At 37.3% G+C, this 15,193-nt stretch overlaps 1 protein-coding gene across 3 annotated transcripts in view; it reads left to right on the forward strand.

Annotated features, from left to right (window-relative positions):
- Positions 1-15,193, forward strand: part of SYNE1 (spectrin repeat containing nuclear envelope protein 1) — a 306,594-nt gene that overhangs the window by 2,266 nt on the left and 289,135 nt on the right. For all 3 annotated transcript variants that reach the window (XM_039385717.1, XM_039385719.1, XM_039385731.1), the window contains exon 2: positions 6,378-6,643. In XM_039385717.1, the coding sequence (XP_039241651.1) occupies positions 6,580-6,643 (64 nt within the window). In that variant the 5' untranslated portion in view covers positions 6,378-6,579. The remainder of the gene's footprint in view (positions 1-6,377; positions 6,644-15,193) is intronic.

A 15,193-nucleotide genomic window follows, 5' to 3' on the forward strand; every position in this document is an offset into this window, starting at 1 on the left:
AACATTTTTTTCCATACTTACTTGTTATCATGGTTAGTGACAAAACTTTAGAGTTTTTGTGTCTCCTTAGAGGTCACAAAACTTGTGTCTTCTTAGAGGTGCAGTGGTGTGCCTCTGTAGCAACTGGACTTTTGCCTTTGTTTCACCCAAAGGCACAGATGTAATGGGGAAGACAGAGGTGTTTCTGTCTCCATTCTTATGGCAGTTGTCTGCCCTGTGCTCACAAGTTATACTTAAGCTAGGTTTCTTGCTTGGGAAATGTGCGGGAATACCAAAGAATTGACGCTTACTTGCTTATCTCAAACTCGGTTTGACCCACCCTTTCCTGAGATGCCTCGGTGTTTTCTATTTTAGTGGGTTTTTTTTGTTGTTTTTTTTTTCTCCTACAGATGTACCTCTGCAAGGGTCTTTTGCTAAAGGTCATATTATGCCACAGAAATCCTAGGTGCCATATCAGTATTAAAACAGAAAAATCAGAACGATTCTCCTCCTGACCAGCTTACATGTTAGATCTGGACTTCACTCTGTCCTATTCGCTTGTGTTTTGTGACCTCTGATCTTAATCGTGGCCTGTCTTTGTCTGTGAAGATCGTAAGCTCTCTGAGGCAAGGATTATATCCTGTGTTTGTAGAAGGTAATGAGCTACTGATCCCAGTCTGCTGCTATTACCAACAGCTATATAACTATAATATATTCCCACAGAACTTCAATAACAGGATTACTAAATTGTAGTATAAGAGGTCTAACTCTTTGTATCAGTGAGACTGAATGACCTTTCTTTGAATGTGTCTAACAATGTATGTTCGGCCAATTCTTCTAAAAAATAGCAAGTCTCTGCCTTTTATTTTCTCCTAGAACACTTTGCATTTTCTGTTCAAATGACATTAAAGCTTTCAAGACAAGAATCACACCACTGGATTTTTGCCCATTCTCCCAAAAAACTAATAAAAACCAGACAATAAAATGCTCACTTGCTGAAATGCAAATACCTACATAGGTATGTGCATTACTAGGATTCTGCAAATAATTTTTAAATACTAGAGTACAATTATAGGTAAAACATAGAAGATTGTGTGCCATATATGCTGCAGATTTAAATGTCAGATGTGTAAATTTCCTTGATCTTCCAAATTATTAATTGCTGTTGCAAGACCTTCAAACTTCTGGAGAATAAAAAACTTTTGTTCAGCTTCAAAACATGCTGAAGGATAACTAGATGAACCAAAATAATCTGGAGTTCCAGAAAGGATCCAAACGTCACTCTCTTCTTCCCCACGCTTCCCAAAAAAACAAATTTCAATACCCCCAGGTAGCTGCTGCACATTGAGTCAGTGTGGGGTTGAATGGTCTGTGAGAACACTGTTTCGGTGTTCCTGTTTCAATGCATTCTTTGTCAGAGGTTGTAATTTGTCTCTTCTTCCATCTTTTTCTATTCAAAAACAATCCACATAGTAGAGAAAGGAAGCACAGAGTGATAATATGGGGATTCAACTATCGAAAACACCTTTCAGAGCCAAAATCACATTTTCCATGATCTTATGTGGTGCACACTTATGTCCTATTGGACTTGGGAAAGTTCCAGTATCCACTGAATTCTGCTGCATTGGGTTTAAGTGAACAACTACAGATTTGCAGTTCAACCATCAGAAACAATTACCAAAGAGACTCCTCTGTTGGCCTAGATTTTGGAAGATCAGTGAGGAGATACCACATTTTCTCTGAGGGTAGTATTAAGAATCATTTTGGATCACTCTACTCCATTTCTTTGTCCTAGCTCCTAATTTTAGTATATCCAGGAGGCGTTAACTGCAGCTTGATAGATTGTTCAAATAAGTTTACAAATGGATTCTCAGTTCATAATCTACAAGTTATATATATGCTGGAATGGATTTTATTGAGTTTTTCCACTTTTAACTTTTATTTTATTTCAGATGGTGCTGCTTCCATTTTTTATTGTGCCTTTGTCTATCAGAAATGTCTTCAGTGGAAAAATCAGTATAATATTAACTGAGGCAAATTAACCTCTTCTTGATTTTATTTTATACTTTCTTTTTACTTACTCGACTAAGAACCATTTGCTTGCTGTCTTTATTTCTCAGATGGTCTTTCAGTCTTTCTTCACCCAGGTAGACAGCAAACACTATGGCAGTGCTCTTCACTTCTCATCCTTTGTTTCTGCCTGCTTATTTCTAAGTGATGGCTTTTCCAATTATGTCTGGAGCAGTTTTATTCTGCCCTGCATAGGTGTACAGCTGCTAGACCTTGGAAAAAAAACTAGACTTTAAAGAAAACCCCAGCCTGCTTCACTGTGCTTTTCAGTCTAGTTGAGTTCTGTACTGATTTCTCTTTTATTTATTTTTTAAGCACTGTCTCTTTAGATCATCTTCTGACCTGCTTACATTGGATTATTCTTGCAATATTTTGGACTACATAAATCACTTCCTTAATCAGAGCTCTTTTCTATGATTAGCATTTTTTCCCACTATTAACTAAACCCCAGCCTAAAATAGCTGGTTCTGTGACTATTTGATATTTAAAAATGCAGTTATGACCTCCAGAATATTCTGGTTCCTACCTTTATGTGAATCATTTATTCCTGACTGGCATGAGGCTCATGCTGTCTCATAGGATTGCATCCATTCTAGGAGCGTCTATCAACCTGGCTGCATTTCCAAGACCTTTTACATTTTGGAAACTAAACCTGTGCATTAAGTGGACTTCTTGCACTACAGTGGTAAACCATGCTCAGAAATTCTTTTCCTGGAGTTTTTTTTTTTTTTGCTTGGTCAGTTCCATGCAACTGTTGCTTGCCAGGGAAGTCTGCCTCTTTGTTCACCCCAGCACTTGACCTTATTTCTGCTGTTCCTGAGATTTTGTTCAGTCCTTGTTCTGTAGTTATTGTAGTTATTTCACTGTATTTCTTATATCTATGTAACATCTGATTTGAAAATGACTTCTAGCTGCAGGAGTTCCTTGAATTTATTACTCTGCTTATCATCCTCTCAAATATCTCTTTTTGAAATGTCTTAGATTAGAAACAGTCCTTTCACTGCCTGCCACCATTTCTTGCTCTCATCAATATCTTTACTTATTATCTGTGTTTATTATTGTTTGTCTGGAGTTTCTTTATCCATTGTTGCTATAATGGGAGTTTATAGAAGTGTAAAATTGTATTTTCAGGTACAACCATGCTTTTACATCAGTAGCTTCTTCTCCTGGCTGCTATATGTGACATTAACCCAGTGTACTGGGAATCAAAGAATCACAGAATGGTTACTGTTGGAAGGGACCACTGGTGAAGTCATCTGGAATCTGCAGTTTGTACCAACATGAAGTACAGTTGGAGAATTGTTTACCCTTCTTTTGGGCAGGTTTACCTTCAGCCATGTTGTACGTCTTATATGTTGCCTGCACCTAGCAGATGTCTCTGTTTTTCTGGAACCATGCTGCTGACAGGCAGGTCTGTTTTTCTTTAGTATGTTTTATAAACTTTAAGAAATAAAAGATAAAATACAACCTGGTCTTGCCAGTGGTATTCTAGTTTTACCAACAAAAGAAAAATATATTAACTTTTTTAATTCAAAGTGCTCCTGAGCAAAATGTGAAAAAGAGGATTACGTGAGGGACTCAGAAAAGTTAACCCACAATAGATGTAGTGTTTTTCTTATCTCTTCTACAGAAGAGAAGAATCCCACTTTTCTGGCATTTAAAGAGAATTTGAAGCCAAATGGCTCTTATATGAGAGAAGAAGTTCACGTTTCCTCTTTTCATCCTAAAACCAGAGTACCGGGTTATTAATATAACAAAATGTTATCAGTGTATACTTTATCTGTTAAATCCAGATAAGTGGCAAATGTAATAAAAGATTTATCTAATTTATGTGCAAAACCATTCCATTTCACTCTCGTGAAACTCATCTTCATTCCATGTATGTTTAGACCAAAAAAATTAGTAATTTATAATGTTGAATGCTAAAACAGGGAATAGCTTATGTAGTCCTTCAGGTTTATTTCAGGCTAAGATTTATGGAATTTAAGCCATGCACTTTTTAAAAGCTTGTGTATTTTGAAAACATATCCATCTGAAGACACATCTTTGTGTCTGACACTGAAACGGAAAAGTCATTCCATTTATTAAAAACTATTCTGTGTAGCAGCTATGCACATATTTAAAGATTTTAATGCTGTAGTCTCTCAGAAAAAAAAACCCAAACTTTGTGGAAGGCTTTAACTACTTGTAGAAGTCATGACAAATTTCCTCTCTGCATTACATTGAACACTTGACTATCCATGTAGGATTTTTTTGTTCTGTGGAGCTGTAGATGTTGGCTGAAGACGCATGGGAAGGGTGCATGAAGATTTGTTTCATCTATTCTGTTGATATGTTGCTGTGCTGTCGCTGTGGTTTTCTGCCTGTGCACACGAGAATCTTTCTTTCCTAACTTAGTGTCATCTTTAAAGGAGTTAATTTCCACTGCTTGCAAAGGAGCTTTTGAATGAGGAGATATATTTAGAAATGCACGTTCTTCCTATGAAGCATATAATTTAATATCAGCTAAATAAATTATTAATTGCATGTCTTCCATTTATTGCTGCACAGTGACTCAGCCTGCTGTATGAGTAGATTGAACATATATCTTCATAACAATTTCTGAGACGCTTTTAACTTGGAGTTGGATCAGGATCTTCCACAGCTCCTCTAAATCTGCTCATGTGCAGCTGATTTACACCAGCTCTGTCAAGGTGTGAGTGGGCTGGTATTCTGATATTGTTATTGCTATTAGCCAAAAACAATCAGACAAGGCATTTTTAATACCCCTTATCCCTGCCCGAAAGTTAGTCTAGCAGCTTGCTATTAGAAGTTGCTGTACCTTCACAAGGGTGAGGTTCCTACCTGTCAGAGTGCCTTTCCATGCTTGGGAAGTGGTGACTGATATGCATAGTCTCTGTGCACCCTGAGAAGGGTGTGGGGCAGAGCCTGGAAGGTGGGAAGGAGTAGGAAGAGAAGGAGGCCCCTGAAGGAGAGAGAAGACACACGTGGGAAGAGAGTGAGGATATGAGCATCCAGGTGTCATGTAAAGTGCAGACATATGCAAAAAGAACAATGTGTCTGGAGTAGGTATTAGTACCACTGTGACCATGGCATGTAAGAGCACAGCCCAAGGACATGGATGGAGTTTGTGATCTGTTCTACACTGTTGTCCATGACAAGCGTGCTTCCCTCAGCTCCACTGATTTAAAGCCAGATTTGGTCTGTTAAGCTGAACAGCATTTACACATCCAAAATACAATGTAAATATACAATAAAAACAGTAGTAAGAGGGAAAGCAGGAAGTTCCTTGGGTCAGGCATAGTTTGAAGGGTCAGAAAAGGAAATGTTGAAATGTAATTTCCTCTGGAAGCCCTTACATGTTGACACAGCTCCTTTGGGATATTTCACAGGGCCTAAAGCTATGTGACCTAAAGGCTTGTCTGCCTAATAATGGAAGATTATTCTTTGACGGACCTTGGGGCCAGGAAAAGAGGAAAGTGCACACCACCAATAAACCCACTCACATTTGTGATATTGATCAGCTGCCTAGCCTCTTGAATTTGGGATGGGCCTAGTGTGTGTGGTATGAATGCAACTATTCTTGGTGTGTATATACTCAGGTATTTCTTATCAGGGAAGCTGGTGCATACATACACAACATGTACTTGTTCTTCAGAAGATAAGATGCTATTGATAAGTTTTTTTAGACCAGCTTTATAGTCACATAGTTACAAAAGTGTTATGTACGTGTAGCAGTTCTAGTTCACAGCTTTTGATGTTAAGTGACCCAAAATACAGCATCATCACACACTGGAAAAATTAATTTAAATACAATTTTATTTAATAATGAAATACGTGAATCTCAGTCTTTCAGATTAGACCACACTGGCCAGTGGAGTTAGGAACTATCCTGATCAATGAGTTTCTGTTATGTGTGCCTTCCTAGCATGGTGAAATAGAATGAGAGTTTTACAGCTTTTGTGTTTTACAAGTGGTTTAATTTTTCCTCTTTTATGCTTAATATTATTTATGTTAAGAAGTATTACGGTATTGCTTTTAATAAGTGTAACATTATTGTTATTTCTAAAACAACATCCATGAGCATCCTCAGGAAAGGATTTATGTCTGGTGCATTGCCAGTTGTGTTTAATGATTTGTTTTTGCAGCTTCATTCTGCTTGATGATTGCCAAGCAAGCTTTCAGCATTAATTGTGTCTCTGGCTGGGGTGTACACTATGGGCAAAACATACCACTCTTTACCTGTTAAGATAACTATTAAGACTCAGATTTCTTAGTTTTGCAGAGCTGGTAACTTTCCTCTAAACCCTGGTACTTTTCTTTCTCAGGCGCTGAGGTTGTTTGCCAGTGTTTTGCTCTGACCCTATGAGGGCCAGCATTGGACTGGAGGCGTCTGACTGCCCCAGGGATGCTGTGCCATGGCTGAGGGTTGAATGCTAAAAGGAAGGGGTCCAAGATCCTCATCTCACTGAGCTCCACAGCTTGGAGGGAGACTTCTCTCAGGGGAACTGGACTCGTGGCAAAGAGATCATGGCTTCATCCCGACTAGTGGCAAGATCTAGAGACATTGCCAATGTCATGCAACGTCTTCAAGGTAAGTGACTGACTTGGACTGGTGCTCTCTGCCATCTCCTTATAAATGGAGGTTCCTATTTTTTACTGTACTCTGCAGTAAGGACAATATTTCTGAAGTTTAGTAACCTTTCTAAACTTACCTACTGGAAAGTATTTCTAGCATATCTGAAGGGCTCTTATTATATGAGTCCTTTGGCATAGCATTAACAGTAGTGTTTAAAAGCAGTTGGTGTTATGAAGGTGGCTCCATAGGACAGGACACTGAACTGAAGATTATGAGACTTTGGGTCCGTTTCTCCCACATTACCTGACTGTGCATCAGTTTTCTCATAGAAAAGATATTAGAAGTTATATCTATCTTCTTCTCAACTTTGAAGTCAACTGGTAGATCTTTTATGCTGATAAACTAGTATTTATTATTTTAGCAATAGTTACTATCTCCAAATGAGAACAGTACTTTATTATATTGTTAATCATTGAAGAATTCAGAGCTCACTGAGCTTATTATTAGTGCTCAAGTTGAGGAGCTTTTAGATAAGACATCACAGGATGTCTTTGCACTATTCATTGAGTTTTAAGTTTTTATGTTCTTATAATATAGCATTAATAAATAAATTTATTGTATTTTTTAGAAGTTACACACCTTACTGCTGCTGCTAAAAGCTTGCATTCAGAATGTTTTTGTTCAGATGATGATATTGACTAGAAACAAATTGTCAGTACTGCTGTAGGTTTCACTCCCGTTAACTTTTGAACTTATTCAGAAATACCTGACCTTTTACTTTCTTTAAGACCAGCTTCCACTGATATCCTCTAAATCTGGAAACTTTATCTGCTTATGACTTTTCTTTCCATTAATTGTTTTTCAGTTTAGAATATCTGAACTCAGCTTCCCAGCCACTAGCTACTACTAGCATCAATAATTTCCATATAGCCTCAGTAGATAAATGAAAGAATAAATAAATATGCAGGGTCTGTCCTATTTAGACTTGCTAGAGCACTTGTACCAATTCCAATTCTTGATTTTCCTCAACCATTTTTTTCTAATATATGGTATTTTTCCATGCTATTTTTATATGTGTCTGCTAATTCTTAGGCCACAGTCTTGGACAATGGTTGTTCAAAGTGCCCACAAACATAGAATGAGGAAATATTTCATTCTCAGAGAATTTGTGGATTAAGCATTAGGATAAGACAGGCCAGGTAGACTTGAATGAAAGACTGCAAGGGCACAGTGAAGCAGCCTTGCTCACGGAACAGGAAGGGGTCTTGGTACGCTGTGTGTTTATTCTGCAGTATGCTATATATTTGTGAGAAGTCATGTTCTTAATAGGAATTCCAGAAAAAATAAAAAGAGAGATATTTGAAGCAAGAAATTAAATAATTATGAAACTGTGAGACCTTCAAAGGAATATGAAGACGTGCATAAGAGAAATGGCAGAGGTGCTCGAAGGTTATGGAGACATATGCAAAGGAAAGGATCAGGGAGCTGAGCTGTATTCAGGAAGGATTATCCAGGCTGGTACTCTGAAGCAATGTATAAGGAGGATGCCGCAGGAGGTATTTACAGAGCTTGAGAACTATTAATTATCTGACTGTTATGTATTAACTTTCTAAACATCTGTAAAGCTGTTGCTGACAAAATGGCTGTTTATTAGCATTTTGATTTTTTACACTTTTTTTTCCTTTTTATGTATTTTGTTCTGTTGAAATCTGATACATAGTCTGCTATATGGTTTTTTTTGTTTGGATTTTTGGTTTGTTTTTTGGGGGGTTTTTTGGAAATTAGGCAAAAATAATTAAGTGAACTCTGAAGTGAAGATATTTTAGAAGAAAATGTGGGAACTAAATGGAAATTTGGCATTACATGTTAATTTGAAGTCATAGCTGTAACTGGATTCTTTGCTTCTCAGATGAAATTAGCTCAGCTTGGTATTGATAGGATCTGAGTTTCACTGCAGAAGCAGTACTTCAATAAATCACCTGTGCCAATACTGGAGTGCTGGGAGCCTAAGTCTTTTTTTAGTCTGTAGTTCTGCATTATGGATGAGCAGGCAATCTGCACTGCGACTACCTTAGCCCTTGTTTAAGGTTGCTCTACCTTTTAGAAATGATAGTCAGCTGAAACAGGAGTAGATGGACACAGGAACGCAGAGATATTTCTTGGCATGTTTGCATGACAGCCCAGAATCAGTGCAGTTGGAGCTGGGTGAGTAGCTCAAGGTGAGAGTGGAATTGACAGTATTCAAAGTGTAACAGGAATGGCAATGTTTTGGGTGATGCTCACTCAGTGCCAAGCAGCAGTTGTGCTTTACAGCACCTGTTTTTGTACCTGGCGGTAAGCTGCGGCAGGAGAGTTCTACTTGTGTGATACTGTTAGACAGCTCTGCAAGGTGTCAGTGCTGGAAATTCATTGGCATGTATAGCAAGCTGTGCTCCCTCCTCCACACTGTTGTCTCATATTTGCCTCATGGGTTTCCAGTAAGTGTTTGTGGTGAGAGAGGGTAGGAAACACCAGCAAAATGCCACTCTTCACTGGAATTCTCAACACCAGTTTTGAAATCTCTGCTGTACGTACTTTAGGTGAATGCAATTATATCCACTCTCCTAAAATCTGTTAGAAAGCAACAAAGTTGATTCTGTTGTTGGTTGGAGTTTTTTGTTTTGTTTTTTTTAATGAAAATTTTTCCAGACACTTCCTTTTGGTAATTTTGACACTTGCAATACACTCTGTACATGTACAGAATTTTTGAATAACACTGTATATGACTGGCTTAGAAATCCACTTGGGACAAACAACCATAAAGATGTGCAGTGTGCTGGGCAGTGGGTTTGTATGCAAGTGTATATAGAACCTGTCTTATCCCGTGGTGTCCAGGCAAAGACTTGCTGCAGTGTAGCTCTCTCTGCTCAGAAGAATGGAAGATCTACTCCTTTTGTCTCGGCCAGGGAGAGCATAAGAGAAAGGTGGGCACTGAGGACAAGATTTACAATCTCTTAACTTATTCATCCCTGTGATCCTAATAAAAACTGAGACATAGGGCTATTCATTATAGCTCAGTCTGCACTCAAGAGAGAAACAGGCCTCTCCAGAAGGAGTATAATCCTTTGTCATTTGAATTTTAATTAATAAGGGTATATTTTTTAAGCAAAAAAATCCTTCCTTTTATATTTTAATTCTGGGGATTTTACAACATATGTAATAGGCGCAGGTTGCAGAAAAGAGTGGCCTTACCACTTTAAATGGAGAGGGTGGAGGTGGTTCTGAGGAAAGGTTAATCATAATTGGGAAGATAGATATAAACCCATAGAAGTCATAGGTGCCCTCTATCTCACTTTTTTTGCTAGACACATGCCCTTTGCTGCATCTAGCATCTTTCCACCAGCTTCTGCTGACTGCTTAGCCTTCCCTCAGTGCTTGCTGGAACAGTTTGACCCTGCTTGGTGTCTGGGGACTGCCAAGTCTGTCCTGCCTGAGTCAGGCAAACCAGGCTTTCAGGGACTGAAAGGGTGTTGTGACTACTACAGGAGCTAATGCAGCCTAAGTCAGACATTTCAGAAGGGTATAATTGATTTTCTTAAACTGCCTATCTCTCCTCATTGCTGCAGAGAGAGACAGAAGAATACAGAGAAAACATCTGTTTCGTTGCTGAATTTAAGCATGAGGTACCCAACCTCATGCTACTACAGAATGAACTGATGACATCCTTCCATGGAATTGTCTTTGCACAATTTATTCCTTGCTAGCACAGTTCTAGGTTTTGTACAATATCTTATGCTTCCTAGTTGACTTGTTCATATTATAAGAGCACTCATAAACCCCAAGCAGAACTGATGTACATCATCAATATGAGTTATATTCCTGGGATTTTTTTTCGGTTTACTCTGGAAATTAAAGCCAGTTGGCACAAAAGCACTGCTCCTTAGCCTACAGGAAGTGCAAGTTTCACTAGCATTATAAATGTACACTGAATACTTAAAGTATTTCTAATAGATACAAATATCAAAGCATGGAGAGCTGGAAGACAATCTAGTAAACCTCTTATATCTTTGCAATCTCTGCCATGATGAATTTCAGTCTTTTCCATTAGTATACACTGTTACAGGCAAACTGCAGTCATGCTCACGCTATTCTGAAATAAAATACAAAAAAGGAAAAAGGAAAAAAAAGAAAGAAAGTGCCCTATTCCTCAGGACCTTGTCACTCCTGTATGCTGACTTGCTCTTACTGCCATGTAAGGTGATGTTGAACAGTCACTATAGCATACTATTACTACAGGCTTTTCTCATTCCCACTTTTCCCTCCTTCCATTTTTTTCCTTACAATTTCTTGTTTAATAGTTTGTGCTGAGTGGAGATTTTTATGACTATCATTGTGTTCATTATTGGGTCATCATTTAGTCAAGCAGGATGCTTTTTTTCTTTTCTATAGTGGATCATAAATATTCAGTCTGCACTATAACCTAACATATATGCCACTCGAATTAGGCTACTGTGGTATAACCAATATTTTGAGACTGTTATCCACTTTAACCCCATTTATTAAAACCAGCTGTAAGATGTACAAAGTACATCAATTTAAACGATATAATGTTACAAAACAAGCACTTTGTTGTCTTAAAAACGCTCTACAAATGATAACGGAAGCATAAAAAATTTCTTTTCAATCTTCCATTTGGTTCTGGGTTGTACCACTGCTCTTACTAAGCTCTTAAACTCACTTTAGATTGTGGGTATCTTGGGGTTTTGTAAACTCACTCTAGAGACCCTTCATCGTGTAGGAAAAGCTATGGTTAGAAAGCAAACAACATGGTCATGCATGAAGCCCCACTGTACTGGAAGGGAGACATAATTCTTGTAACATTCATAAACTCCAAAACAGCTTTGATACAGGCAGGTCAAATTATCTTCAATTCTAGCCTTATTTTATGTAGAGTTACCTACAACTGAGTATCATCTGTACTTTTCATGCCTTCCTTGCATTAGCACTATTCACAGAATGCTGTGGGTTGGGTTTTCTTCCAAATTGTCCTTCCTTCCCATCCTCCCTGCCCCCTCCACCCTTCCCCATAGGTTTTGGCTCTTCTTTTCCTTCCTTTGACATCCTAGCATTTCTTTTCCATACCAGTAGCCATTAACTAAACAGTACATTTTTTTTGTTAATGTGTCCTTTCATTGGTGGTTTCCTTTGTTAGTTTTCTCTCTAAGTCAACAGTGACAAGAGCGACAGTTTAACATTAAACTTAGCTGATTTAATAAATACCTGCTGCTAAAAGATGCATGCACGTTCCAAACTTTCCTTCCACCGGTGCTCTCCCTCCTCTTACCTTAGACCTGAACCAACTGAGAATTGGTTTGCAGAGGCTAGGTGAGCTCCTGGGAAAAGGTAGGGTTGCCCCTTTCAGTGCCATTTACTGTTTTATTGATTGCAAAACCAAAGTGCAAGATCATGTTTGTAAATGTGAGCAAAATTGAGAAGGTGTGCTTTATCAGGAAGGGCATGCTGCACATATTGCACAGTTGACTTTTACCGCCACATTACAAACACTGCTCTGGTCAAGGTTTCCTTCTATCCAGTTTGCTTGTCTATACTGGTTCCATGTGATCCTGCTGCTGCCTTTTCTATGTTTCACTATTTAAAATGTCCCAGTTCGATGCCTGCATCTTTCTTGGATTTAAAAGATTCTTGCATTACAGAAGATGCCAGGGTAAATTACTAGTCTCTTAGGTGAGTAAATCTTGTAACTGAGGCAATTCATTACTCATTGGCAGTGCTTTAAGGGAAGGTAGACAGTTTTAACTCTATTGACTGGTGTCCAAAACATAGCCCCATAATAGCCAATGTGAAGAAAATTCCCTCTATCCTGGCTGAAACCAGCGAAAGACCGTATAACCTGAAGGCCAAGTAAATCTAAATGATTAATTGGTAATCTGAATAACATTACAGTCCACTTGTTACTTAACAAGAGGAATTCTAGTAGGATTCCAATCTCTTTTTTTATTATTTTTTCAGTGTGAGAAAATTTAAGTTAATACTATTTCAGAGCAAAATATTGAAATATAAGGTTTATGCGTGAGGGTTAAGAAAGCTGGAAAAAAACTCCATCATATCTGAAAAGAAAATCATTAAAGGGTGAAAACAAAGATGAAAGAGATCAAGTGTTTTCATTTACTACAACAAAAACATATAAAAGGGTTAGTTTGCAGCTGGAGGTATTCAAGTTAAATATTTGTTTATATTTGATAAGGAAAATTGCTAAGGCAATCTGTAAAATCACCATTTTTAGAAGTAATTAATTTTGGTTTATGCGTATGCAAACAATTCCAGTGAGAATCCACTTTGGGTTTCTTCTGACCCAGGTATCTGTTGGTAATAATGTTATGTTTTGCTGGCAAAGATGCGTTCTGAGCTACCTGTAGGTATTGCAAAAACGTGGGGGAAAAGATACAATCAAAACATTTCACTAGTAACACAAGTGACTAAAGTATGAAGTGAATTTATGTTTCATGTTGTATTAGAATATTTTGTTATATAGTTAGACTGTTTTGACATATAGAGTAGTAAGTATCTCAGTGGAAAGAACCATATGCTGGGGTTTTTTTTATTTTTTTTTTTCACTGCAGTTAGCTTTCACTTTGTGTTCTCTTCAATGAGAACACGGTCCTGGGGCAGTATGTGCAGTGCACAATGTATTTTAGTGAGTCATGATCCTATTTTTTTATTTTGAAAGGGTTTTTTTGTGGTTAATAAATTCCAAATTAGTGATTTAAAATGCATTTTTAAAAAACTTTTTAAAGTTAATATTGCTTCTCATAATTTAAACTTTTTTCTATTGCTTTTTAGCACAACATTAACAATGAAAATCATTGTATTCCTTAGTTGTTTTTTTTATGCTTGCACTTTTGGTGATGACAGTACAGGTCCCACATGTTGGTTAAATAACCTGTGCTCCTCTTTCCACTTGGTTTTTGGTCAACCAGGAAAAAAAACACTAAAGATCACACAGGTGTTATAAATTGCAAACATGTATTTGCATTTGAGTTGCTAGTTAAGAAAAAATGAACATATTTTTCCAGTTTTTATCTGGAATAAGTTATATGTTTAGGGCAGAAAATGGTTGACATGGTAGTGTCTCAGAGATTGCTTTTGTTCGATTCTGGAGTAACACCGTTCAAAAACTGAAATTCTTCTCATATACTACTCTTGAGAAACTTGACAGGATTTGTTACACAAAATGTAGGAGGCAAAATGCAAAAGTCTTCCTTGGATAATTTTATAGACAGTGGTTAAAAATTCTGCATCTTAAATACAGTGGATATCCAAAATGTGTCAGGCGAGTTGTATTTCATACAAACCTGTCTTCAGTAGCTCCATGCTGCTCAGTATGATTTGACAAGTTCGTGTGTAAGCATCCACACTGCGGCTGTTTAATGTTGGTTGTGATAAAGCACTGTCTGAGGCTCAAAACCAGTTTTCGGTTGAGACTTTGTCTTAAAATAACATCTACCATATTTGTAACTGGTGTGAAGAGGGTGATATTTCAGGAAGTCTAAATAGGAACAATTATGTGTCAATTTTGAGGGTTTACTGAAGATAAAGATTTTGAGAAGGAATTTATTATAGCGATGATTATTTTCAAGAGCACCCTCTCTATCCTGATAGGCTGTTAGACAGTTACTTTAGTAATAACTTTGGGTTGAGGGTATCAGGAAGCAGAAAATCTTCAAAATATTATGATGTCAGATTTTTCTATGCAGGTTAGACAATTTGTCAGTTGTCTGTGACATCTAATTAATTTGCTGTTTCTAGTACAGCATACTGTAGGCTTGAAAAAATTAAACTTTATCTCTTCAGAGCTGTGCTGTAGTAACTTAGTACAATACATTATGGTGTATTATTAAATTTGAAAATAGCTTATTATCATAATCATAAATAACCCTCCCTTTTGGAATGCCACATCTGTTATGTTTTAACACTAGAAGAACTGAAAATTACAGGAGGACATCTCTTATACCTTGTTACTAATTAATAAGCATTAAAATAGTTTTGTAGAGGAACTATTGCTGATCATGATTGTATACTGATGTAGAGACTTCTGTAGTGTAAAGGCAAAACATTTCAGTGAGCAAGTTCTACTTTATTTAAAGTTTTCCCATTATCACATTTTGCCTGTTTGTAGAAATCAGAAGCCTCACCCTCTTTATTTATCAAGATGCTAATATACTTCAGAGAATATACTTGCAGGTAGATAAAAAAAAGATAAAAAATCGCACCTAACAATTATTAGCAATTTATTCCACATACTTTTTTCTAGAATGCCATTTTTGTTTCACAGTTTAGGCTTCATTTGCTTAAAAATACCCACATTTCTGTCACAAAGCTTCTCCTTGTGAGTCATATAACTGAATTCTAATTTTAGACTCACACGGAGGTTTTCTTGTTGGTACTTGTATGTTGTATGTATCCAAGTCTATTACAGGGTGCAAGAAAATAGGTTACTTGTTCTGTCTTTCATCCAAGATGAGAAAGAGCCTTATGAGGGAAGTGTCAACAACTTATTAAGAATCC

The sequence above is a fragment of the Pipra filicauda genome, unplaced genomic scaffold (assembly GCF_003945595.2).
Source record: "Pipra filicauda isolate LSUMZ 115617 unplaced genomic scaffold, ASM394559v2 scaffold42_size3861933_pilon, whole genome shotgun sequence".
Classification (NCBI taxonomy): Eukaryota; Metazoa; Chordata; class Aves; order Passeriformes; family Pipridae; genus Pipra; species Pipra filicauda.